Source organism: Acomys minous, assembly GCF_964271855.1.
Source record: "Acomys minous genome assembly, chromosome: 6".
NCBI classification, from domain to species: domain Eukaryota; kingdom Metazoa; phylum Chordata; class Mammalia; order Rodentia; family Muridae; genus Acomys; species Acomys minous.
This window is the reverse complement of record NC_140487.1, coordinates 51,736,745-51,763,227: the sequence shown is the minus strand read 5'-3', so window position 1 is coordinate 51,763,227 and position 26,483 is coordinate 51,736,745. Positions and strand designations below refer to the sequence as shown.

Here is a 26,483-nt window from a genome sequence, read left to right as displayed (position 1 = left end):
TGTGCTGGTTAGTTTTTTGTCAAACTGATAGTCATCTGGGAAGAGGAAACCAACTGAGAAAACGCACCCCAACTCCATTGGCTTGCAGGGCTTTTTGTGACCGGTAGATTGATGTGGGAGAGACCAGCTTACTCCTGGGCAATGATCTTGTGTTGTGTAAGAAAGTAGGCTGAGCAAGCCATGAACAAGCCAGTAAGCAGCACTCCTCCATGACCTCTGCTTTAGTCTCTGTCCTGACTTACCTACATGATAGACTTAAAAACCGTAAGCTGAAGTTACTTTAGGTCATGGTGTTTTACCATGCCAAGAGAAACTCTAGCTAAAATAGGCCTTAAATATGTTGTACTGAATGATTTTGTGTGTCAACCTGGGACAAGCTTGAGTCATAAGGAGCCTCAGTTGTGGAAATGTCTCCATGAGACTCAGCTGTAAAGCATTTTTCCCAATTAGTGATCAGTGGGGGTTAATTGTGGGTGGTGCAATCCCTGGGCTGATGGTCCTGGGCTCTATAAAATGGAAGGCTGAGTAAGCCATGAGGAGCAAGCCAGTAAGCAGCACTCCTCTCCTGCCTCTAGGTTTCTGCCTTAAGTTCCTGTCCTGACTTCCTTCAGTGAAGAACAGCAACGTGGAAATGTAACCTTTTCCTCACCAACTTTTTTTTCACGGTGTTTTGTTGTAGCAATAAAAATCCTAAGACATATGCTAAGGAATGGGTGTGGAATTTCAGTGGTTGGATGCCTTCCTAGCATATGCAGACCTCCTGGGTTCAATCTCCAGCACTTTAAGTACACCATGGAGCTGGTCGTCCTTTAGTAAGATCTGTAAACGTGACCAATGATGTTCTCTGCCAAGACTGACCATCTAGTAAATCTTTACGTAAGGCCTGAACTAACAGCACTCAAGTGCAATGCTTCATTTTCCCCAAGATGTGACTATAGGCCTGCCCTGACTATCTCAAGCTTTTAAAAGAACATCTCGAGATGACTCTAATAATTCTCTTTATCTGCAGATATATCCTAAGACTCCTATACCTCAAGCTGGGCAGTGTATCAAATTCTACATATACTCTTTTCACATGACTTTATTATATTTATAAAAGCTTATTTCATAAATCCAGAACTAGATCAACAATTATGATGGTGTAAGTTATCTAAGTGTGGTGCCTCCATGCCATATAGCAAACCTGGAGTGAATTGGTTTCTAAGTGACTAACAGTTATGTATCTTACTCAGTATAAACATGCAGCTTAAAGGGACAATTTGCATCAATTTCAAACTGTTCATTTCTACAATTCTCTACTTAGTATTTCCAAACCAAAACTTTTGTTGGGTAACGGGGACTGCAGACAGTGAAACAGCAGAAAATGCTGGGGGATCAGTCTTTCTCTCTCTCTCTCTCTCTCTCTCTGTGTGTGTGTGTGTGTATGTGTGTATATCAACACATTTTTTGAGAAACCACCTGCAAGTACCTAAGCTGGCCTGGCAAAACCTCAACTGCAAGCATAGCTAGAGCACTCTATTCACAAAAGAAAAAACCAAACCAGATATTGATTATATACAATTTATTTAATAAATTAATGTCATTCAAAATACAGTGCCAGAGCATTATGCAGTTGAACATGCCAGCCATGTTTGTCATGAGGCACCTGTGCTCATGTGACATTGGTGGCGCCCCACTACTGCTAGTGGTTCCTGGGATTAATGCCAGAGCAGCACGAGTATCTGCTCTTCTGCACAGTCAGTGCAGGCAATCCTGCACGGTGCACCTTTCTAACCCTACCCCCCCAAACATACACACATCAGGTTAAAAAACACACCTAATAGATACCTACACACAATCACTCTACAGTAATGCTCGTTATTAAATTAAGATGTAATGACCTGGTTAATCCACTCTAAGTCTTTTTAAGATGGAGAACTACATCAGCAGCAGGTGGTTATATGCATGAGCCAACGTTAATGTAATATAGAAAGTGGAGACATTTACTGATTAAAGCTCCACCTAGACCCGCACAATGAGGGACCAGCAATTCATTTGCAAGCCCAGCAACTTAAGTCCACACCTGGTAAGTGACCAGCCGCCTGGACAACCTGTATTCTAGAAAGACAAGTATGTCAGTGGGAAGGGAACACATGCACCTATTGAATAGTGAGACTGATCCCGCAGTCGCAGCTTTCCCTGTGTAATACCATAGACGTTTAGGAGATCTTCCTCCACACTAGTATAGGATTTAAAAGACATTTCTATACCAACATGAACATTAGTGTTAAGTGCAGCGGAGTTATACTAGAAAAACTATATTCCAGGACTTTAGAAGTACAGGAATTCAATACATATACTAAAATAATCTCGGCACAATTTTGATATAGCACACTAGGAACAGGAAATTACTTTTAAAAGTGAAGTTCTGGACTGTACATACACAGGGCTGACAATGTTGGTAATCCAGACTCCTATGCTCACATGATACACATAAAAGTTTCTCAGTTATCAAATATCCTATTTCATATTACAGAAGCATATCTTTCTGTATGACACACTGATATATATTATACTGATGCAAATATTAAGTAGGGCATAAAAATAAAATGTATCAAAGATAGATTTTTATGTACTCATACTCAGTCCTTTTATATCCTCTGGCTTAGCAAAGGAGTCCGGTGTGCCCACTCCCTCAGCTCCCCTATACAGGGGGAAGTGCAACCATTTCTCCATCCAGTTCAAACTCCTCTGTTCCATCTGGTGAAAAAAGGTAAGTTGGTGGTTTCCATGGAGATTCTTCAAGACAAGATGGATAAAGTTTGCCCACAGTGCACCGAAAATCTCTCCCTAGGTCCCACAGTACACGTTCAGATATATGCTGCCGCAGAGACCACCGGTCAAGTTCCAGATCATACTGGTAGGTGACATATTTAGCTCGTTCATTTAAGTGGGTTTCTCGCATAAACACACAAAGAGAATTTGAGATCACAACAGCCCTAACACAGGGATCAGAGTACCTTTTAGCAGGGATGTTGGCTGCCATCTTCCATTCATTTTTATTCACATCATAAATTTCCACAGTTACTGAAGACCCATCTACAGTGCCAGAGGGGAGTCTTATGCCAGAATTGGTAGCAATATGCAACCCTCCGATATAGAAAATTTTATCACCAAAAGCTGCAGCTGAAGCAAAAGATCTGCTAGTCTGCCTCATGGCCATTTCTACCCACGAGTCAGATCTTGGAAAGTAACAGTACATGAGGTTTAATGTCATCACATAAATGCAGTCGTGAACCACAACTGCTGCACTCCACTGCCAAGCACAAGGCAAGGGGCTCACCATTGTCCACTCATCCTTCTCAGTGTCGTATCTCTCTACAGTCCTCCGATTAAGTTCTCCTCCGACACTATCTCCTCCGATTGCATAGATATAGCCTTCACAGCAAACCAAAGATGGCTTCACACGCACAAAAAGCATCGGTGTCTTTGGAAACCAGGTATTTTGTTGTGCATCAAACCAGTAAAAGCAATTCACAGTTCTGAAGGCAGTCTGCAGTTTACTTGTTTTACTGTGATTTGTTTTTGTGTTTTTCAGGGGCACTTGGCCCCCTGCTATGTAAATATCATTATCAGGGGTTACAACTGTCCCAACCTTATGCAAGTCAGCTGGTGGGCTGCATAACTTGTAAACTTTTTCTGCCTGGGGGCTATAACAGACAGAAGAGTAAAGACTACAAGGATTTTCTGATGATGCTTCAATGAAAATCATCATTTCCTCCTTAGTCATCCCAAGTCTTGGTTTGAAAAACTTGGGCATGGACTTATAAAGACCTTGAACCACAACGGACTTATCGTTGGGTGGGAGACCTTGAAACCACGCTCTCTGTGTGACTTCTGAAAGTGCATCAATTCTGATCTGGCTAAGAACTGAAGAGAGGTACTGGGACCGTGACTCTGTGTTGTACTCCAGCCACAGCATGGCAGCTTCGCGAACCGTTTCTTCCTTCTCCACGTTGAGGTTGTCACTACTGAGGATGTCTATGAGCAGGTCGTGGGACAGCTGCATGAAGGCTTCCTGGTGGTACACGGCCGTGAACTTGTGCTCCACCATTCTCTTAGCACTTTGCTTCAACTCTTCACAACTGAAGAGGTCAGCAAAACTCAACAACCGCACACAGTTCTCTGCATTAATTTTTTTAATTAAGTATTCTCGACAACGCAGTAACACATCTTCTACCTAAAATAAGAGGGGGAAAAGAGAACGATAAAGAGGAAAAAAATTAAAATGAAAAAGTTGCTAAGGCATTGAACTCAGAACCCCACACTGAAAGCTACATCCCATCCTCAAGTTTACTTTTATCTAAGATACAGCTTTCCCATAGCACACTCTCCCATGGTATCAACTTTTACCTCCAGATTTGTATGTTTCGGGTAAGAAAGTTTCCTGCAATACAATTAGACTTCTAGACTATACAGTTTCCCACTTCTTTCTCTTGCCTAATGGCCTAATTTAACTCTTCCAATCAGGCTAAGTGTGAGTGGCACACACTGGTAATCTCAGATGTCTGAAAGTTCTCCCTTGGTTGAAACTCTGTTTCTTTTGTTGGCTTTTGTGGACAGGGTCTTGTAACATGCAGCTGTCCTTCACTCACTTCCACCTCCCAATTGCTGAGATTCTGGCTGAAAAGACCAGCTTCTAAAGTACACAGTATTATTCCAAAGCAGGGAAAGGGATGATGAAAATACCCAGATTTGCTCTACTCTCTCTCTCTCTACATCCCCCCCCCCTTATTCTCTCTCCCTCTCTCTCTCTAGGGTACCCCTTCCCCCTTTCCTTCTCCCTCCATGCTCACTTAATAAACCTCATATATTCTAAAAAAAAGAAAAAAAAAGAAAAAAAGAAAATACCCAGATTCTTATTAAAATCTGAAGAGGGAATTTGAGAACTACAGAGTTCATGTTAAAAGGCATTAATCATCAATTTTACCCATTTAATAGTTCAATATAGTCCACAACCATTACAAATACTAAATCTTCCACAGACTAAATTTGTCTTGAGAATTCTATCACACACTAATGAATTTTACACTTTAACCACCAACACTCTTGAAATCTAAATTCTTTAAGTATATTAGGCAAAGTATGAAAATTAATTTGTCTATTTCTTTTAAGATAGGGTCTCACTGTATATGTAGAGCTTAGAGTGCCCTAGAATTTAAGATCTTCCTGCCTCAGCCTCCCCGGTACTGTGATATGGGTGTGTGCCATCATGTATACCCAGCTTAGTTATTTTTAATTTACTAGGATCTGTAATCGAACCCACACAGATAAGTCCTTGTGTTTAATACAGTGTTACCACTGGAAAAATGAGGGGGGGGGGAAGCAAACATGATGTTTCTACACCAATATGGCTGTTACTCTGCCACACACTTAACTTTTTAAAATTATATGCCTGTCATAAAACTACTTACCAACTGAGAAAAACCTATTTTTTCATTTTACATTTTATAAACAAAATTTGACCCATATAAAATCTGCAAAAAGACTGTACGGATAAAGATATCATCAACGAGAATCTGTTTGACAAAATAAGCTAACGCTCGACATCAGGGAGTAGGCCTGGCGTTACCTGTAGGAAGCAAGCTGTTTCATAGAGTTGCTCTACAGTGCTGTCGTTTACTGCCAAGTTTCCTGTGTATGCATACGTTATTATCATTTGCAAGGCAGCAGCATCCACGTTCCTCAGGTGTACATGTGTTTGCTTGCTTTCACTTAGTCCACTCATGAACATGGCCCTAAAGTGGACAGGGAAAAACAAGCTGAATAAAAGACAAAACAAATCTGGTACCATAGGATGTTGCTTTACTTAATCCATTTTTAATTCAATTTACTTATAGAGAAGACTTTCAAAGACAATGAGAAAAATCATATATATTCCAGGGCTGATGATAAGCCAGACAATAACTACTATGCCATGCTGATGGAGGACATCAACATTAACTTATTCCTCACAGTTGCACAATGGAATACTATTCAGCAATAAAACAGAAGTATTGATAAATAAATGAACCTCAAAAACATTATGCTCAGAGAAAAAGCCAGATCAAAGATCCCATGAGTTCATTTACATGTAATGTCAAAAAACTGTCAAGTCTATACAGACAGAAAGCTAGCTGGTAGTTACCCCAAGTTGCAGGAGAGACTGAGAAGTGACTATAAAAATGAATACAAAACAACAGACATGTTTTAAATTAGACCATGGGAATGGTAGTACAATTCTGTCATCCTCAGCATCTAAGATGGTTCCTAGACACCTTCAGCACACAGAAACAAAGATAGTCTTTTATAAATATAAGGCATACTTGTTTAAAACCTGTGCACATCTTTATCTATCTATCTGTCTAGCTACCTGCCTGCCTGCCTGCCTTTATAGGCTGGCCTTGAACATCTGGGTATCCTGCCTCCCCCTGCAGTGCTGAGATTATGGATACGCATTATCATGCTTGATTTACGTATGCTGGGAATAAAATCCAGGACATTTCATGCACGGAAGGCACACCAGTGAACTACACCCCCATCCAGCCCGTTACAGGCGACTTGTCATATCTCAAACAATGTAAATACAGGTAAGTAGCTGGACTGTAAGGTTTTCTTTCTTACAATAGTTTCTATTTGCAATAGAATATGTGGGAAGAAAGCTGCAGATGACTGACTGCACATTAAGAATGGGTAGATTTTATGGTATATAAATTTTACCATTAAAAAGCTTACAAATCACCAAATAATCTCCTAAAACCATGCAGCTCCATTACAAAAAGTATGCAGGGAACTATGCTAGAAAGACCACTGGAACTGTGGGAATACAGACCACAGCTCTCTTGAGACAGTGTCTCACTGTGTGCCTCTGGCTCTCCTGGAAATCACTGTGTAGACTAGGCTGCTGATTTCAGAGATCCAGCTGCTTCTGCCTCTTGAGTGCTGAATTAAAGGCATTGTGCCACTACACCCAGCTCAGGCTGCAACTTAAAAATCTACTTAGGACAAAAAGATCCACAATTTGTTACTTTTCCCTATTGTCCATGTCTACAGTGTGTGGGGGATAGGGTGCGGGGCATCATGCATGTGTGGAGGTCAGAAAACAGCTTCTGGGAATCAGTTCTGTCCCTCCACTGTGGCTCTAACTCAAGTTGTCACTCGATGGCAAGTGCTGAGCCATCGTGCCAGCTCACCTACTAGAATAGTTAACTGCACATGAGAACAGAAGCCTCCGTATGCGGTGACTTAAGAGTGTCCCGAAAACATACTAGTTGAATCCCTCAAAGAGATGAGGAAGGCATCCGGCTTGTATAACATAGTACGGGGCACAACCCCTCAGAGGCATAGCTGAATAAAAGCTGCGTAACAGACTATGACCTGAAAAGATGAGTGGCAGGCCGCAGGCCTCTAAACGGGCAGGGCTGCAAAGGCAGCGAGGCCTTGAGCGCACTCCCAGCCTCCCCTGCTGCCTGTGAGTAATCTGGTGGACACTGAAGGAGATCCTGTGTTCAACTTACATTAACCATGCTGAATTAATTCTTCTCTAAGGTGAATACTCTATACACAGACAGAGCTCAGGAGCCAAAGGCTGAAAACTAGGAAAGTGGCTATGAAACTTGAACAAGCATCTATGCCAGGAGTGAATACAAAAAGCGCATAAAGCCAGCTACTTTCTGAACACAGCAAAGGACATGGCCGAGAGCAGATAGAGGCGAAGCTACCTGCTTGCCTTCAATAAAATACCTGGAAAAAATGTTAACCATTAACAAATTGTAAGGCAAAGAAGGAAAGTTCATAACTGGACTAAGGTGAGTCAAGCTGTGCATATGAGAAGACCAGTTAGGTCAAAAGGAATATAAGCTAATCATCCATAAAGAGTATAAGAGTCGAGGAAACGGGGGGGGGGGGGGGGGTGTCAGCAATTAATGCAGGAGTCATGACTCAGCTACTAAGTGGCTGATTAGGTCAGGAAGGACCTCCCCTTCTCCCTCCCCCCACAAAAAGAGACCCCCAAGAAAACTGTACCTAAGAATCCCAGTTTTATAAACACACAACACACATACAACATTGAAGTAGAACTCAGGCAGGTTTTTTGTTTTTCTTTTGGGGGTGTGGGGATTGAAAAGTTTCTGGAAAAAGAAAAGATCCATGGAATGCATGCACCATCACTCAGCATATCCACTACAATGTGGATACCAAACAGTGGAGTCAGCTACCTGGGAGGCTGAAGCTAAATAAAGCCGGACAACCACAAGTTCAAAGCCAGCCTAAACTCAAAAATCCTAAAAGGGCCAGAATATCTCAGGGGAAAACTCTTGCCTTGCCTATCTGATACCCTGGGCTTAATCTCCAGTAGCTATAAAACATCTTCTACTCCTACTAATAATAAAAATAATAAAAACACCTGTAGCCAGGCACCGTGGCTTGCACCTGTAATCCCAGCACTTGTGAGGCTAAGGGAAGAGCATCACTGTGGATTCAAAGCTGGTCTACATCAGTTCTAAGAAATAAACAGCAGCTGTGAAGTCGAGGGAAGCCCTGCATTTGGCTTCAGCTTCAGCTTCTGTCTCCAAGTCCCTTGCCTTCCCTTCATCATAGCCTGTAGCCTATAAGAAGAAACAGCACTCCCCGCAACCCCAACCCAAAGAGAAAAACACTGCAAAATGAACTAAAGTAACTGGTAATTCCTAATAAAGTGCAAAATGAGCAACCAGGACAGACACTAAAATCCAGGCAAGCAGGGAGAGAACACAGGCACCAACAATCTCAATCAGGTGGCTCCTAAGTTTCTCCTAAGGCTAAAAGATGAATACAAATGAACATGACTGAGTCAGGAGAGTGCTCTTAGAGAAAGACACCCAGAACATCTATTGCTACCATTTTCACCTGGGGGGGAGGGGGGAGGAGAGAGACAGACAGACAGGCAGGCACCCACACACACGGGGGGTGGGGTGGGGTGGAGAATGAATGAATGTATGTGACTGATACTAAAAGAACTGCAAGAATCTTGAAAAGACATGCAAGGTAAGTGGCTTTTTGTTTTGTTTTGTTTTGTTTTTGTTTTTGTTAGACAGGGTTTCTCTGTGTAGCCTTGGCTGTCCTGAACTTGCTTTGTAGACCAGGCTGGCCTCTAACTCACATAGATCCACCTGCCTCTGCCTCCCGAGTGCTGGGATTAAAGGCGTGCGCCACCACACCCGGCTGATAAGTGGTTTTTACATTCACTCCATTAGAAGATAGTACCATTGGAAAGAGGCATAAAGCAAGGAACAGTTGACTATACAGATGACTGTGAGAATGGTTATTTGATACCATTAGTTGATGTCTTAGTAACATATTTTTCTCAAGTATTCTTAGCTGGATTCTGCCTTCAGAATTCAGGGTTGTTACATAAAACACTCAATGTCTATAAAGTGACTGCTTTAACACCAAAAATAACAGAAGCCTAGCCAATGTAACCATGGACATTTAAAAAAGTTTACATTTGTTGACTGATGGACTCTGTGTGTGTGTGTGTGTGTGTGTGTGTGTGTGTGTGTGTGTGTGTGTAAGTATGTATGTATGTATGTATGTATGTATGTATGTGGCATGGCAAGTATGTGGAGGTCAAAAGAAGACTTGTGGGAGCCAGTTTTCTCCTTCTACTATATGGAAGTGGCAAATATCCTTACCCACTGAAATATGTTGCAATGCCTTTGCCAAAGTTTTAAGCTGCCTTTTTTTAAAATAACAATTTTTAAAAATTACATAATGATGTAATAAGCTTAAGTACCATAAAATTGCTGAGTAATTCAATTGTTTTGAGTACAAAAGAATCAGTAAATTTTAACAAGATACAATTACTATTTGGGTAACAAACTACAAGGAAAAACCACAACTAGTTTAAAGGTACAATTTTGGTACTTGGGAGATGGCATAGTGGGTAAAATGCTTGCTGCACAAATATTGAGGATCTTAGTTCAACTTTCCAGAATCCACCTAACAGCAGACCTAGTATCATCTGTAATCTCAGTTTTCTAAAACAAAATGGAGAATCCCCATCAAAGCTCATAGCAAACAGGAAGATACTGTCTCAAACAAAATGGGAGGTTAAGTCTGACACCCGAGGTTTGTGCTCTGACCTAAACACACATAGTAGCACATACCACAAACACATACCACACATAAAATCAATAGGAAAATGAACAGCATAATTAGTTGTATATGTAGCAACCCTGAATTCTGAAGGCAAAATCCAGCTAAGAATATTTGATATTACTAAGGGATATGCCATAATCCACTCAGTACAAAGAAAAGACACATGAAAACTAGTATATTTTCTTCTTGTTGCTATAAAACTATTCCATCAAAAGATCTTAATGATATGAAGCTTTAATTATACACATGTACTGAACTATTCTATATACTCAAAAAATATTAAGTGGTTGCTTTAGGAAAATCATGTTTTCCCATAAAATCATGTAAACTATCGCAGAAAACTACAGGGTGGAGCAATGGCTCGGTGGTTAAGAGTACTTGTTGCTCTTTCAGAGGATCGGGTTCTGTTCCCAGCATCTGTATGATGGCTCACAACCATGTGCAACTCAAGTTCCAGGGAATCGAACAACCTCTTCTGGCCTCCAGGGGCACTTCATGCATACATATAAAATTAAAACTTTTAAAAGATGGCTCAACAGAACTGGCTGCTCTTCCAGGACCTGGGTTCAATTACCAGCATCTACATGGTGGTTCGCAACTATCTACAACTTCAGTTCCAGGGGATCTAAAACCCTCTTCTGGCCTCTACACACAGCAAGCACATACCTTGTACAGACGTACATGCAGGTGAAACCCCTGTATACACAAAATAAACCAATAAATAGAAGGAACTAGCTCCTAATAAATAATGGAAGCCTTAAAAAAACTGTTGTCTTTAAACTTGGAATATTATAGTATTATTGAAATTTTTAAGTCGCCCTGTCTTCAAAAATCTCAACTTAGGTAGTAAATAACTTGATAAATAAAAACCAACTCTTCCAAGTTGTACTCTGGCTTCCATATATGGACTGTTCAGCACACATAAACACACACACACACACACTAACTAGATGTGATTAAAATTTACATTAACATAAATCATGTTATTTTTTAAAAGATTTATTGATTTATGATTTATATAGTCTTCTGCCTGCATGTATGCCTGCACACCAGAAGAGGGCATTAGATCTCATTATAGATGGTTGTGAGCCACCATGTAGTTACTGGGAATTGAACTCAGGACCTTTGGAAGAGCAGTCAGTGCTCTTAACCTCTGAGCCATCTCTCCAGCCCGAATCATGTTATTTTTTACAACCACAAACTTAAGATAAAATGAAATGGTAACAGAAAAATTAATAGAATTTCTCTTGGCATAGTTTTAATACTCTACTAAATGACTGCTAAGGTAACTAACACTAAATATCCTACTCTATTATTATTAATAATACTGAAGCAGGAGACACATACAAGTTCTCAAAATAGATACCAATCTGGGCAACAAAAACAACTATAACTATGCAGATGTCAATCTGTAACAAAAGCATAGAATTCTTTCCATTAATGACTAATTTGCAACTAACAACCATTAAGAAGAGAGAGCTTATGAACTCAGGTGTCCAGTCACTGAAATTATGACCCTGAATCTCTACCACCAGCTAAAACAATGGGTCTGAAAAACAAATGACATCACAGTCAAGTGCAAAGAAACCTCTCTAATCAATAGCTTCTAAGTCTGCACTTGAGAGACTTAGAACAGAACAGAACTTCTGGTGTTGAAATTCAGTAACTTCCATTTCTAAAAAGCACCTGATTATTGCAAACAGGCTTTGTAATAGAGAAAAAAATCAGTGTCTGAAACTGCATAAACTGAAAGCAAAGCAACTGGCACTGCATAAGCAACTGGCACTGGTGAAGACAGCTGAGGAATATGCCATCTCTACACTTTTTTTGTAAATCAACCTTCAAAGTCAATTTAGTCTGTCTTGCTTACAGCTGCCACAAATAGGCAGCAGAAACAGCTTTTTTATTTATAACAAGACTACACTTAGTATATACTTATTTTTTCTCATTTACACAGTCTTTTTTGAATGTTGAGCAAAACTTACTTTAAAGACTTACATTAAAGACTTTAATGAAAGCAACTTCTTTACTTTAGCTTCTATTCTCAAGAACCTTAAAGATGGAAAACATCCTGGAAGCTCAAAGTTTTATTACTTGTCTCTGATGGACTATCACCTGGAACTGTGAGCTAAAATAAACCTTTCTCCTCTAAAAATGAGCATAACTAAATAGACTTCCAAATTCTGAGACACAGAGTGCACCAACACTGCATGGAGTCTGGAAAGGCTAAGTGGGTACCATAAGCATAATAGTAACCAAATTATTTCCCTTAAGGCGGTACCTATTTTTGTTGTTTTTGTTATTGTTGAAGCTAGTATCTAAATAGCATCAATTATCCCCTATAAATTGTTTGAGTCTGTTGCATAACTCTTCAGTTTACAATGACCGTGAGGTTCTAAAATAAGAATTATCATTTTTTCAAGAAACAGTATTTTGAATTTTTCATATATATTTATTTTATTACACATGCATAAAACAAACTACATACAGCAGGGAGAACCATGTGGCTATTTGTATTTGTCAAACTTGAAATAAACATCTTTCCTGTCTTGTTGGGTCTAAATTTCTGAATGAGATTAAGAATCTATCATATCTCATCTCTATTAACTTAACTCCTTTATCTTGATCTAAAAAGATCCTATCCCCTAACCAACTAAACTTGATTGTAGAACTGAACTATGTGATCTTCAACACCCCTCAGACTTGAGAAGGAATAAGACTTAAATTCCTGAGTGAACCAGAAGTGCAGCTTAGCAGCTTAGCAGCTTCCAATAAATAAAATGACTGAGACAGTTTACCGCCTAAGCAGTCACCCAACACTGTCTGTAACGCTGGAGCCTCGTCTTTGGCCTTCTGGCCCAATATCTCTGACAGACTTATTCGCAAGGCAGGAACTACTAAGGACTTGCTTACCCGGTCTTGGCAGAGTTGGGCCACCCCACAGTAAAACTTTTTTAGTCAATTTCAACAATTTTTCTGTATTTAATACTTTTGTGAAAGTATTTTTATAGAATTTGTGAAGTTTTGTGAAAATTTCATCTGTACTTTACACATATAAAGAAATGCTTTGACAAATACTGCATCTTCTGAGTTAAAAACTTAAAAATAAACCCAGAGATATGTGTTTTAGAAACTTTAACATTTAGCTGGACGCAGTGGCACACACTTGTAATCCTGGCACTCTGGGAGGCAGAGGTAGGTGGATCTCTGTGAGTTTGAGGCCAGTCTGGTCTACCAAATGAGGCTAGGACAGCCAGGGCTACAACACAGAGAACACCCCCCCACCCCCCCACCCCGTCTCAAAATATCAAAAACAAAAACAAACAAACAACCCCCCTCCCCAAAAAAGAAAAAAAAACTTTAACATTTAAGGTGGGCCTTTAAGGTGCACGCCTTTAATCCCAGGACCCGGGAGGCAGAGGCAGGCAGATCTCTGTGAGTTAGAGGCCAGCCTGGTCCACATAGTAAGTTCAAGGAAGATAAAACTACACAGTAAGACTCTGTCTAAAAAAGAAAGAACAAAAGAAAGAAAACCATAACCTTTAGCATTTACAATAATTCCTACAGACAGAACATCATCCCAGTCAGTGAGATGATCAGTGTGGCTCTGGTGCTTTTGGGGAAGCCTGGTGACAAGAGTTCTTTCTCAGAGTCCATATAAAGGTGGAAGGAAAGAACCAACTCTGGCAAGCAAGCTGCCCTCTGATCTCCACCATGAGTTCAGGCAGGCATGCGCGTGCAACACACACACGCACGCGCGCGCACACACACACACACACAGTATTGAAGAAAATTCAATGGCACTTTTATCAAACTAAACAAGATAAACTACTTACCTGAAATAGGAGCTACATGTTGCAAGAACCATCTTATGACACGGGAATTCAGTGCCCTCAACAATTAACACTATGTCAGTAAACAACTGCTGTTCATAAAACAGCTTCAATTGTTCCAACAAGGACACAGCATATTCGGTATTGATCTGCCTTTCCTCTTGAGTGGACATGACTGCATTCCATTAATATCTCCCAGAACAGATTTAAAAAGTCCGTCTTGATGGAAGGTCAAATGAATACTTCAGAAATAATGGAGGGAGTCCCCTTGCTGTTATTTGCAGCATTCAGAACCAGAACGGCCACTTCCAGTATCTTGTTACAGGCTTACAGTCTTTGCTAGGTCATCATGCGCTATAGTTTTTCAACAGATTCTCCAGACATCCTGCTCAAAATTGCAACTGGGCAGCTCATGAATAAAAGTGAAAAATACAGGAGGTAGATTTTGTTGCAACATCTTATGTTCAGTAGGTTTTCTGCAGAACTAAAAAGAAAAAAGTCCAGTTAGAATAAGCTTTTAGAATACAATGTTTAAATCAACAGCTTTTGATAAGCATTGCATTTATGTGAAATTCTAATCAACTTTAGATATTAGTACAAAAAATGAAACAGAAGAAAAGTAATTGTTCAAGTCTGTAACATTTAAAATAACTAGGCTGCATAAAACTAACAGTTGTATTTTAAACATTTTGCCTTCCAAACAAGATCCTAAACATACTAGGAAATAAGCAAAAAAATAAGGAGACAATTTTAAGGTTCTTTAAAGAATTTAAACACAAAACTGGATCTTCTAGCTATTTAATAGCAACACATGACTATGACTTAAGGGAAAACCAAAATGCAAACAGAAGCCCTCTTCTGTGGTAGTTGCCACTTTTCATAAAGACTACACAGCAACTAGATTCAAACTGTGTTATTTCTAAGTTCTAATGTATACATATGTCTGCATGTGTAGGTATCAAACATGTATTTTGTTTTAAGGAGCTGGGCAAGCCCTTGTCCACTGAGTGCTAACCTATGCACAAGAAGTAAGTATAATTTACTTCTTTGTAGTGTGTTCTTAGAAATGTTTATGAGAATAACACGTTACAGAAAAACACTACTACTATATTTCCAAATTAATGTATGAACTTAAGTTGTCAGAATATTTGAACAAAGTTAGAGGCAGTTCTCCCCAAGACTCTATCTCTTTAAAATGCACTATAAGCTACCAATAAGCCCAAGTACACATATGAAATTAGACATGGTCAAATGGGTCTAGAAATCAAGAGGGCTCACTTATTCCAACAAAATTGGAACAACTAGCCAATCACTAATGATGACTAACTAATCTTGGCTGTCATTTTACAAGACTTAGAATCACCATGAAAACAAATCTTTGGGCACATTTGTGAAGGAGTTTCTATGTTAGACTAGTTAATGAAATTGCCTACTGTAAATATGGTTCCCAGACTGAATAGAAAGGAAGCAATACTTCCTTTTTCCTGACTGTGGGGTGATATGACAGCTTCCATAACCCTTGCCCTCATGGACCAGACTCTCAAATTGCAAGCCAAAATAAAAACCCTTCCTTAAGCTGTATTTTCATGCATTTTGTTACCTCAAGAAATAGCACCATTCACTGGGGGAAACCCACATCTATATCCTACTGCATAACATTCACTTCATAAAAGGAGAAATGCCTGGAGCTAGAGTAATGGCTCAGAGGTTAAGAGCACTGGCTGTTCTTTCCAGGGCCAGTGTTTGGTTTTTTGTCCCCCTCTTTCTTTTTTGTAAAATTTATTTTGTTTTCTTTTTTTACATATACGCTTATATTATTACACATATATACAATAAAATACCTACAGTAAGAAGAACCATGAAACGATCAGGAATTATATAAATGTTACATCCATAGTGTTTTGACTATTTGTATTTAGCAACCTTGAAGAGAACATCTTTCCTATCTTGGTGCATCTAAAATTCTGTATGTAAACCAGCATCTATCATATCTCGTCATTATCAATGGCAATCCAGCCACTAGGAAATGTCCTCATTTCTGCCACAGACAGAATTCTGCCTAAAAACGGGCAAGCTTGGTTCCAGGCAGAGTCAATGGCCAAACTCTGCCAAGACAGAGTAACAAGTCCTCAATAATTCCTGCCTCACCAATATGTCTGTCATATATATTGTGCCAGAGAGCTGAAGATGATGCTCCAACGTTATAGAGTATTGGATAACTCTTCAGGCATCAAACTGTCCTTGTCATTTTCTCATTTTGGAAGTGGCTTACCCGCACTTCCTATCTACTTAGATAATTAATTTTATTCCTTCTCAGTCTTTGGTTCCAGGGGACTGGAGCCCTGTTCTGGATGAAGTACTACCTACACATGGTACAACATACATGCAGGCAAAACAAGTAATAATGAACATCTAAACACAAAATTCCAAATGAATTTAAGTTTAACTTCAAAAATATTTGAAACTCAGTATTTCTAACATGTGCTACCAAAGGAATTATAAGCCAGAAAAGTAAGAGGGAAAGAAAAATAGGTGGCTACCTATAAATTAAACCCCAAACTACCTCAATCTTAGATAAGATAACCCTGAGCTCCAAAGTTGGGAAGGGAAGTCATTTTACCATAAAGCCTGTGTGTATGCTCATTATTTCCTCACAAAGTATCAACCGTTAAGGGTAACAAAGAGATCACACTGTGTCTTCTGGCCAGAAGTAAGCAACTGACGGAACTGCTAATCTAATACAGATGGTCAGCCTTCCAGTGAGTTAACTATGGAAATAAGAAAAACAGGTATAAAGGCAAAGTGAGCCTGGGTCCTTTACTTTCTTAGTTTATCTAGATCTGAAAGGTAAAGTTCTACCCTACAGTTCTGAGGTTAATACCTAAGATCACTGGCTGCTACCAAGTATAATGCAAGACACACATTAGTGAAGGCTTGGGAAAACTCACATTTTAAAAAAGTTATGTATCTATTTTATGTTTATGAGTGCTCTTTTTGCATATATGCCTGTAAGCCAGACCAGGCATCAGATCCCAGTATAGATGGCTGTGAGCCACCATGTGGTTGCTGGGAATTGAACTTAGGACCCCTAGGAAGAGCAGACAATACTCTTAACCATTGAACCATCTTTCCAGCCCAAATTCACATTCTTAACACATACCCACAGCCCTTTATTCAAAATTCTTAGGATGAGGTATGCTTTAGTATTTGAAGTTACATATTGTATAGAAGTAATGTGATACAGATTAACATATATTAAAACTCCCAAGAAATCTAGGGCAGCATTTCATAATTGAACATATCATCTTTATCAATGGCAACATGAGCAGTTGTCCTGTGACTTCCATACCTTAGCTGTGCAAATACAAAGTTGAGGATGGTTAAATGAGATGCCCAACAATGCCCAAAGTCCTTGCTCTTAGAAGAAAAACACTCTATATACCCAAGCCTGTACATGATGGCCCATTCTGACCTTTGCCTTGATTGGAGGAAGAAGCACTTATATTAAGTATGTAACTGAAGAGAGTCTGTGAGGGTAGCTCCTGAGGCATCCCTCACCAAAGCTGAGGGAAGCAGGACCTGACTGGAGGACTAGGTCACAGGGACGGGATGTCCCTGGGGTGCTTTCTCTTGCCCTAGCCCCTTCCTGTTACTGCTTCCCAGTTGCATGATATGAACTGCTTTACTCTATTCCCTGCTCACTGTGATGTGAGCTACTCTGCCACCACATCCTCCAGCCATGATGGACCAAACCTCTCCTCCTTTAAGCTGTTCTCTCAAACATTTGATCACAACAGCAAGTCTCAAACACTATCCTATATTATTTACCATGTAACAACACATATTACTTGTTTTTTCTTCAATAGCTTATTTGTGTATTATTCTATATTGTATCTTAAATTAAGTATTTTAGATGGTAATAAAGTGCATACCTGGCATATTCAAGTCCCTAGCCTCAATTCCCAGCATAGCAATAACAATAAATCATATCTTATCAATAGAAGTTGACATCCTTTATTGCACAGTATTGAAGAAACTGTTTAGTTTTTAAAGATATATTACCTGAATTGAATTCAACTATTGTTTTTGAGTATTTACTATATATCAATAATTACACTTAAAGTGCTGAGAGAGTTGACAATCACTAGAGCTCTCAAAAGCAAAGTACATTTACTGTTAACTACAAATCACAGCCAAAACTACAGCTGACTGAGACACATCAGGGGTAGGCAAATGAGTGCTAAACAGGCTCAACTGTAAGAAAGCTGCAACAGAAACACTTGCCCTGAAATACAGCTTTCCTTCACTGTTAAGTAGTTTTGGATCCAATTATTATAAATAATGGTTGTATTCTTTTTCTTTTTTGATTTGTTTTTAAACAGGGTCTACTACATAGCCCTGGCTAGATGCGAACTCCTTATATAGACCAGGCTGGCCTCAAACTCACAGAGCTCCTCCTACCTTTGCCTCTAGAATATTGAGGTTTAAAAATGTGCACTACTATATCTGGCTTTTCTAAGGGGCAATAAGGACAAACGTAAGGCCCTACAGCTGCTAAACAAAGCTGCTAAGGGCACTTCCAGACCAAGGTTGTTTTATTGAGAGGCAGGGTCATCTTAAGCTCCAAATTTGCCCATTGATTTGCTAAGGGTTTTGGGCTATCTACCTACCTACCTATCTATCTATCTATCTATCTATCTATCTATCTAATGTATGTTTGTTTGCTACAGAGAGATCTCTACATACAGCCAAAGCTGGCCACTAAGTTGAAATTCTCTTACCTCAACCTCCCTAGTACTGGGACTGCAGGCCCATGCCACGTGTCCCACTCAGACTACAAATTATTGGCAGAGACATGGGGCCTTTGTCTTAAGAAATACTGCAGAGCAAGTAAAATGTCCTGACTAGCAAGCACTTTCCACTGCAAAGAGGGGCTCACAGTGGGAAGGGAAATTTTGTTCAGTATCTATTTAAATATTCTAGCTTTTTGTTAACATACAGAATAGTTACTCTATTTTAAAACATACATTTTCATAATCCCAGCACTCAAGGCTGAGGCAGGAGAATTAAGAAACCATTTACCAAATACAAGGACTCCTAAAATGAAGCCAGTACAAGAGGTTGTAAAGTCACTATACACGCCATACATAGTTCCTGGTTAGACCCAAAGCTTTATGTTTGTTGTCAGAAATGTCCATTTCACTTTACTCTAAGACTATAACAAAGCCTCTGGAGACGGTTCAGTGGTGCAATGATTGCCTAGCATGCATAAGCACGCATCCTCAAGTGTTTAAGTCTTCAGACTGCAAGATTCAACCTCTGCCTTAAAGTTATCGGCCAATCTACATAAATAAAGTTATTACTGAAACACCCATAAAGTGGTAAAAATAACAGTGAATTTGTTCTATAGATGCAAAATACTGACATTAAATAAACAACTAATATAAATTGAAGTTATGAACTAAGACAGCAGTGGGGATGGCTACATGCTTGGACTTTAATACCTAGTTTTCACCCCTACAGTTTTGTCAGCAAACCAGTAACTGCACAACTATAAACAGGAGTAAAGCAAACTTTCAGATGTTAACCAGGCAAGACAGAGGATTATTGTTTTTTAAATTATCTGTATTATCTATAGGCCCAGCTAGGAATCAATCAAGACACAGACACTTGTTATACTTTAAAGTAGCCTTGGTTATCCTGGGGCAGGTTAGATATCAATCCTCTACACTACTTTCCTTAGTGGAGCAGGCATGGGATCCCTGTCTCAATCCCATGCCATCTGCTTCCAATAACTTCTATCAAGCTACCTCCCATCTATAAACCCTAAATATGTGTTAATTTTCTTAATCTGGGCCGGATTCTCCATTCACGCCACCGGCCATGTGCTGCTCCTCCAGCTAACCCATGGTAGCCTTCCTCTCTTCCCTTCAGGTCTCCCTCCTTTCTCTCCTCCTGGCAGCAGCTTCTTCCCAGAATTCCTCTATCTCCTTTGCCCTGTCCAGGTGGGATGGCTTTTTAAGCAAAAGGTGGGTCAGACAGCAAGCAGTCATTAGCATCAAATACATCAGACCATCCCCCAACAGAGGATAAGGTTCTGAATAAAACTGAATGTGAAAATGAGATCTAAGAAAACTGAAGTGTAAAAAGGCAGGAAGAGCAGGCTTGGTGACAACTGCCTGAAATCCCCAAACTTGGCAGGCTGAGGCAAGAGGCCGACTACCACAAGTTTGAGGCCACTTGGGCTACAGGAAGGCTTCTATGCCAGCTGGAGCTAAGAATGAGACCGTGTCTTTTAAAGATAAATGATGGAGGAAGAAAATGTGAGCAAGGCTTGCAGTTGCTACACTACAAAATTTTAGACAGGAAAAGTAAGTTTTAACAATCTATTACACAGCGAGACACCCCCCAGTAATAACGTTACTATATAAAAACATCTGGGAGTTGGACCAACATGCCTACTGCGTGAGAACTACCTTGATATGTTGTTTCGTGCAATCCATTAAGACCCATCTGAATTTTGAGACCATTTTCTAGGCAGGGGGTCCTAACAGAGAAGGAGGCTGAGAATCAGCAATTCTCTCTCTTGAATGTAGATACAACATAACCAGCTCACTAAAATCCTGCTGCTGTGGCTTTTCATCCACGATGGACTGTAACCTGGAACTAGGAGCCTTTCTCTCCTAAATTGCTTTGGCCAGAGGGCACTTAATCACAGCAAGAGGAAGAGAAACCAAGGCACTGGGCTACACACTGAGACCCTGTCTCAAACAGCAAAAATAAAAACTGCCATGGGTAGATTTTACATGTTTTACTCCCCCTGCCCCCGTAGGTGAGGTGATGAACATATGAAATAACTTGGTTTAGTCATTCTACAATGTATACATCAACACATTAAATTGGATTGGAGAGATTAAGGAGATTAAGAGTATACTGCTCTTGTAGGGACCTAGGCACAGTTGGCAGCAGCTACATCATCTCACAACAGCCTCTGGTCTCTGACAATTTTGACCTACACACCTACACACATGTGCACATACAGGCATTCAGACACAATTAAAAAATAAATCTCTAAAAAATATTGCATTGTATCCCACAAATATACAAAATTACTTGTCTGTCAAAAGTAAAACAAAAGCTGCAAGTGCCGCTGAGTGATAGGGCATTGGCCTAGACTGCATGAAGTTGTGTATAGTCTTGCCTTCTATCCCAGCCTTGGAAAAACAACTGAAAAACAGAAAGAGACAGGGAGGGAAGGAAAGGGGGGGCCTGGGTATGGGGCACAAACTACTCAGGATAATAAAGCAGGAGGACAGCAAGTTCTTAACCTGAGTTACATACTAAGACAGCATCCACAATTTTCTCAAAGAAATGATATAGTGATGAAGGTCTTCCTCTAAGAATCAGGCTGTAAGTCACTGAACTGTAGGAAGCACTATCTCCTGCTGCCAAGTGCCACTACAGAAGGATGAAAGCTCGTTAGAAAGAATCCGAGGCATTCTTGAGACAAATATGCTCTGTGTGTGTTTGTGTGCGTGCACACGTGGTAGAGGGGTTAAAAGCACATAAGCTCAAACTACTTTGGGGGAAAGTTCATTTCTGCAGCTCACTAGCTCTGCACCTTAGTTTGCTCATATATAAAATGGGAATAAAAATAGAACTCTTCTATAGCTTTTTCAGGGATTGAGCCTCATCCTTGACAGTTCCTTAAACAGAGCCCTGCATGCACTGTGCAACAATATTTATTAGTCCAATCACTGGCAAAACTTCCCAAAGGCCAAATCTCCACAGTATGAAAGGCCTAGAGATCCCAGTTATAAGGTAACTCGCTGTATTTGACAAAACTTGTGGTATTTTTTTTGGGCCCAGGGGTCCTGCTCAAACTAAGGCACCAGCCAAGGACAAGACAGGCAGTAAACTTCAAACCTCTACCCAGATCTAGCCAATGGACAGGACATTCTCCACAGTTGAGTGGAGAGTGGGGTCTGACTTTCACATGTACTCTGGTGCCTCATATTTGACCATGTCCCCTGGATGGGGAGACCTGGTGGCACTCAGAGGAAGGATAGCAGGCTTTCAAGAAGAGACTTGATACCCTATGAGCATATACAGGGGGAAGAAGTCCCCCTCAGTCACAGTCATAGGGGAGGGGAGTAAGGGGAAAATGGGAGGGAGGGAGGAATGGGAGGATACAAGGGATGGGATAACCATTGAGATGTACTATGAATAAATTAATAAAATAAAATTTTTTAAAAACTTGTGGTATTTTTGAGACAGGGTCTCACCCTGTAGGTCAGGCTGTCCCAGTGCACTCTATATAATCCAAGCTTGTCTTGAACTCTGATCTTTCTGCCTTAGCTTCCCCAATGCTAACAGTTCACAAATGAGCCACCATGCTCCCCTCTAAAAGGTATAAAATTAGGTTTTTTCTAATGTACAGACTTTTTAGGATGGATTGAATTATGAATTTATCAGCCCAACAAAATTAATCTTGGAATGGCTGATGTTGGCACAGAAAAACGAAAGCCAGAGCCATGATAGCACAGTCATTAAACAAGCCTCTCTTGAAGAGAGATCACTCCTTTGGGAGGACTGTATGGGTCGCCAGAAGCAGCTTGCATTCAAGTTACCAAAACAACCAAAAAACTGAGAATGTTTAGAAAAGATACTTGATCTTTTGTTTAATTTTGTTTTGAGACAGTGTCTCACTATGTAGCTCTGGCTGTCCTAGAACCATGTAGACCAGGCTGGCCTCCAACTCAGAGATCTGCCGGCCACTGCCTCCCCAAGTGCTGGGATTAAAGGCGTGCCACCACGCCCAGTTTACCACTCAATCTTTAAATGGCAAATGCTATACAAATTAAATATTTTAGAGTTACAAGAAACAAATGTAAGGGGAAATAGGCTGTTTTAGTTCAGAATTTATCAAATCTGATAAATTTCAGTACTTTTCCCTACTCTAATAAAACTTGGAGCTCAAGTCTGTTCCCAAATGTCCCTTCCTTCCCCAACTGAAGAGCACACAGCTCAGTCAGGGTAATGCTATGCACTTATGTGAAGTCAAGCAAAAGGACACGCTCCTACACTATATGATGGTCATCAAGTTACCAGCAGCTTATGGCAGAAGAGCTGAGCCCAGGACGGCGTTTTGGATCATCACTCTTTTACCTCTCCGTTTACTCAGTCTCAGGAGTGGGAAGGGAGCTTGGCTGATGCAAAACTGACCCAAACTTTTCCATTAACACTGTTTTCTTGGGTCAGTTTCTCCAACCACAACACAAGACAATTTCTGACAAGAGAACCAAGAACTGTTTTTCATAAACCTAATACTGCTTAAATCAACTTGTCATTCCTAATACCCCAAGTTATGTAAGCATCATCTTAGATACTCAAATACTCTTATATAGGGCTGCAAGGGGCAGAGTCCCCTAACATTGTAACTACAAAAATGTGTTTCTACACACACACACAGACACACACACACACAGACACACACAGAAACCATGATGCCAAGTGTGCCCCACCCCCTGCAGGCAGGGAGGAGAGGTGAATCCTGCTTGCTTGGACCAACAGGCAAGATCTGTAACTTAAACAAACCAAGGGCTAGGGATGTATAGCTCAGTAATAATAAGTAAGTAGGGTGCTTGCTTAGCTTACAGAACAAGTCAGTCCACCACAGAGGTAAAGCTCTCGAGAGCCCCTGATGGCAACAGAAGGCACCACAAGTCACTGTCACTGATAATGAATGGAGTAGAGAAAGATGGCCTCATGACACTGCAGTCAAATCTCCCATGACAATCTCTCCTTCCCCAAAAAGGAACTAAGAACTCGAAATTCCTTACAAAAGCATCAGCAACACCCTTCATACACATAAGACTGCTTGAAACCAACCTCCCAGTCCTAGCACCTCAAGTTACATAAGTATCTATTTTATTCAAACTGCAAAACTGGGAAAGACTGGTGTGTAACAGACGTTTCAGGGCAGCAAAACCCATTTTCTCAGCCCCGACTGTCTTAGGAATGTGTCTGGGAAAGGGAGGGGGTGATGGGTGTCAATTATTTTCTAAATAGCAAGCTAATCTGTGGCAAGCCAGGTCTCTTTTGGCTTTAAAGATTTCATCCAACACCATAACACTTTAAGAGAGTACTGAAGTCTCTAGGAATTTAACAGACATCTGAAACACATACAATACTCATGGCTCATTACTTCTATTAGCTAAGGCAACAAAACAAAACGAACAACAAAAACAACAACCTATGGTGACCACACTAAATACTATGACTCCTTTTATTTCTCTCGTTTCTTTATGGTATCTGTAAATACAGTTAACACATTTCACAGTATTGCACAGATGGGGAAAATAGAATGGCCCCAGTACTTAACTCACAGAGGAAATAACACTGCGCAAACAACGGGATGACTACAAAGCATGCTTAGCAGAAGCGCCACAGCTGCCAAGACTTAGACCCTCTTTAAGATTTCTGGCCCTGATCTAAAAGATCCTGAAGAAGAAATAAAACAGAAGAGCAAAGCAAAAAAGACATACTTTTACCAGATAGACAAAAAGAACAGCAAAATTCCACATTAGCGAGATTGGTAAAAACAAGTAATTGACTTGACTTTTCAAACGGTCCATAGATTACAAATATGAGCTTTATCCCAACGCCCACTAAACGAAGGCATTTTTCTCAACTGTAAAAGACCTGGTGGTCTACATTACTCAAATGTGAGGAAGAATTCACGACCCAAAAGAAACCAAGGGAAAATAAATAAAACGTATTCCCTCACAGAAGGAAAATATAATTTCACTCTGAGCACACTGCTGATAAAGCTTTTCCTCAGTGTCTGCTCAGTGAGCCAGACTTACAGATTCATTTATAAACAACACGTGACCAGCACGGAACGGTCTTTTCCCCCTGTTTTTACAAAGCTGATGTAGTTGTTCACAAAGCAAAGTCTTCCCAATTTTACTATCTTAATTTCTTGTTTTAACTTAGAGGAGCCACCAAGGAAATTCTAGAGATCCGCAGCTCCGAAAATGCGTATTCCTTTTCCTTTAAGTGGCTATAAAAAAAAATAAAAGGAATTTTAAACTACTAGGCCTGGGACTTGGGGAGGGGGGCGAGGGGAAAGCACAGGTTAACTCAAAACAACTGCACTACAGCAGCGCATAGTCTACTCCACGATCTTCCGGCTTATCGGGGGAAGTCGAGAGTTGAGTTCAAATGCACGATTTCCGTCTATAGCAAACAGGTTCCAAAGGGTAGTAGCATCCCCTTCCCACCGCAGAGCATAAGCAGGCCGAAGATAACAGGACCTCGGCTAACCTGGGTCTCTCCTGGTTATTGCAGATGTGCCAAGGAGGGGGAGGAAAAAAGCAGGGACCCGGTCGTCCTTCGTCGGCTGCCGCGACACGCACGGGGCAAAACAGCTCTGCCTCGGAAGGACGCCGCCCCGAGCCCCTCGGCCCCACGCAGGCCGCGCCGGAAACACCGCGCTGTGGGCGGAAGCGCCTGAGTTTGAAAGCAGCAGCAGCCGCCGCCCCGGCCCACAAAGGGATGCCCGCCTCGCGCCAGGCCCGGATCCCCCTCCCCTCGACCCCGGCCTCCCAGCTCACCGCGCCGCTCCGCCGGGATGCACTCACGCGGCCGCACGCACGGCGGGGGCGTGGCGCTGCGGGGACCCGGGGCCGCTCGCTTCCGCCCCCGCTTCCGCTTCCTTGCACCTCCTGGGTTGGGCCGTCGTCACGGCCCGCCGCCCGCGCCCTGGCCCGCTCCAGCCTCGGCTCTCCGGGCTCCCAGCGGCTGCCGGCGGCTCGATCCCGCCTTCATCTGGCTCACCGCGCCCTTTTCCTCTGCCCCACCGGAAAGCCAAAACAATTGGAGCCGCGCAGGCGCGGGAAGGAAACGGGAAGCAGGAAGGGCGGAGGCGGCGCGCGGGGTGACGCTAGCGTCTGTCTCGGGGCTTCCCGGGCGGTCGCCGGGCAGCCAGGGCGCGTGCGCGGAGCTGGGGTCGCCGGGCCACCCGGCTGGAGCTCTCAGGAGTGGCCTGGAAAAAGCTGTTCTGAAAGCTCTGTTCAGCTGCACTTGGGATTCTGTGCTGCTGCGGTTATCCCTCCTTGAGGCGTCTCCCAGAGATACAGCTGTTTGGAGGGCGTTGGACCGTTTGCAGAATGGGCTCTGTTTCCTTAGTTTAGATTTTCAAATCACGTTCAGTTTGCTAAGTCCTGGGAAGTGTTGTCAGCACGGAGATAACCCGCATTTTAGAAGCAAATGGGTGCAGAGGACGGTCACCACAAGTGACGCCTCCAGTCAGTTTTTGCTGCAATGCAGCGACCTCCATGCCCCAAGTTTCAAAGCAAAGCCGTGGAGCAGCAAGTGCTTGTGGTCTGCGCCTGTTTTGTAACTTGCTATGGATTGTTAGCAAAGAAAAAAAAAGTTCAGAATTTCCTACTTCCTAACTTCCAGTGTTGAAACAAATCCAGTCAGACGATA

At 41.3% G+C, this 26,483-nt stretch overlaps 1 protein-coding gene across 4 annotated transcripts; it reads right to left on the bottom strand.

Annotated features, from left to right (window-relative positions):
* Nucleotides 1-1,546: 1,546 nt before the first annotated feature.
* On the bottom strand, nt 1,547-25,837 carry KBTBD2 (kelch repeat and BTB domain containing 2). 4 transcript variants are annotated; one of them, XM_084786814.1, is made up of 5 exons: nt 25,607-25,837; nt 16,609-16,756; nt 13,992-14,472; nt 5,612-5,777; nt 1,547-4,219 (listed from the first exon to the last, which is right to left on the bottom strand). In XM_084786814.1, the coding sequence occupies exons 3-5, from the start codon at nt 14,159-14,161 to the stop codon at nt 2,684-2,686; spliced, it is 1,872 nt and encodes a 623-aa protein (XP_084642940.1). In that variant the 5' UTR covers nt 14,162-14,472; nt 16,609-16,756; nt 25,607-25,837; the 3' UTR covers nt 1,547-2,683. The 4 variants fall into 4 exon arrangements, with proteins under 4 accessions (XP_084642940.1, XP_084642939.1, XP_084642938.1 ...); XM_084786813.1 differs by lacking the exon at nt 25,607-25,837 and adding an exon at nt 25,317-25,503; XM_084786812.1 differs by lacking the exon at nt 16,609-16,756.
* Between the last annotated feature and the right edge of the window lie 646 nt (nt 25,838-26,483).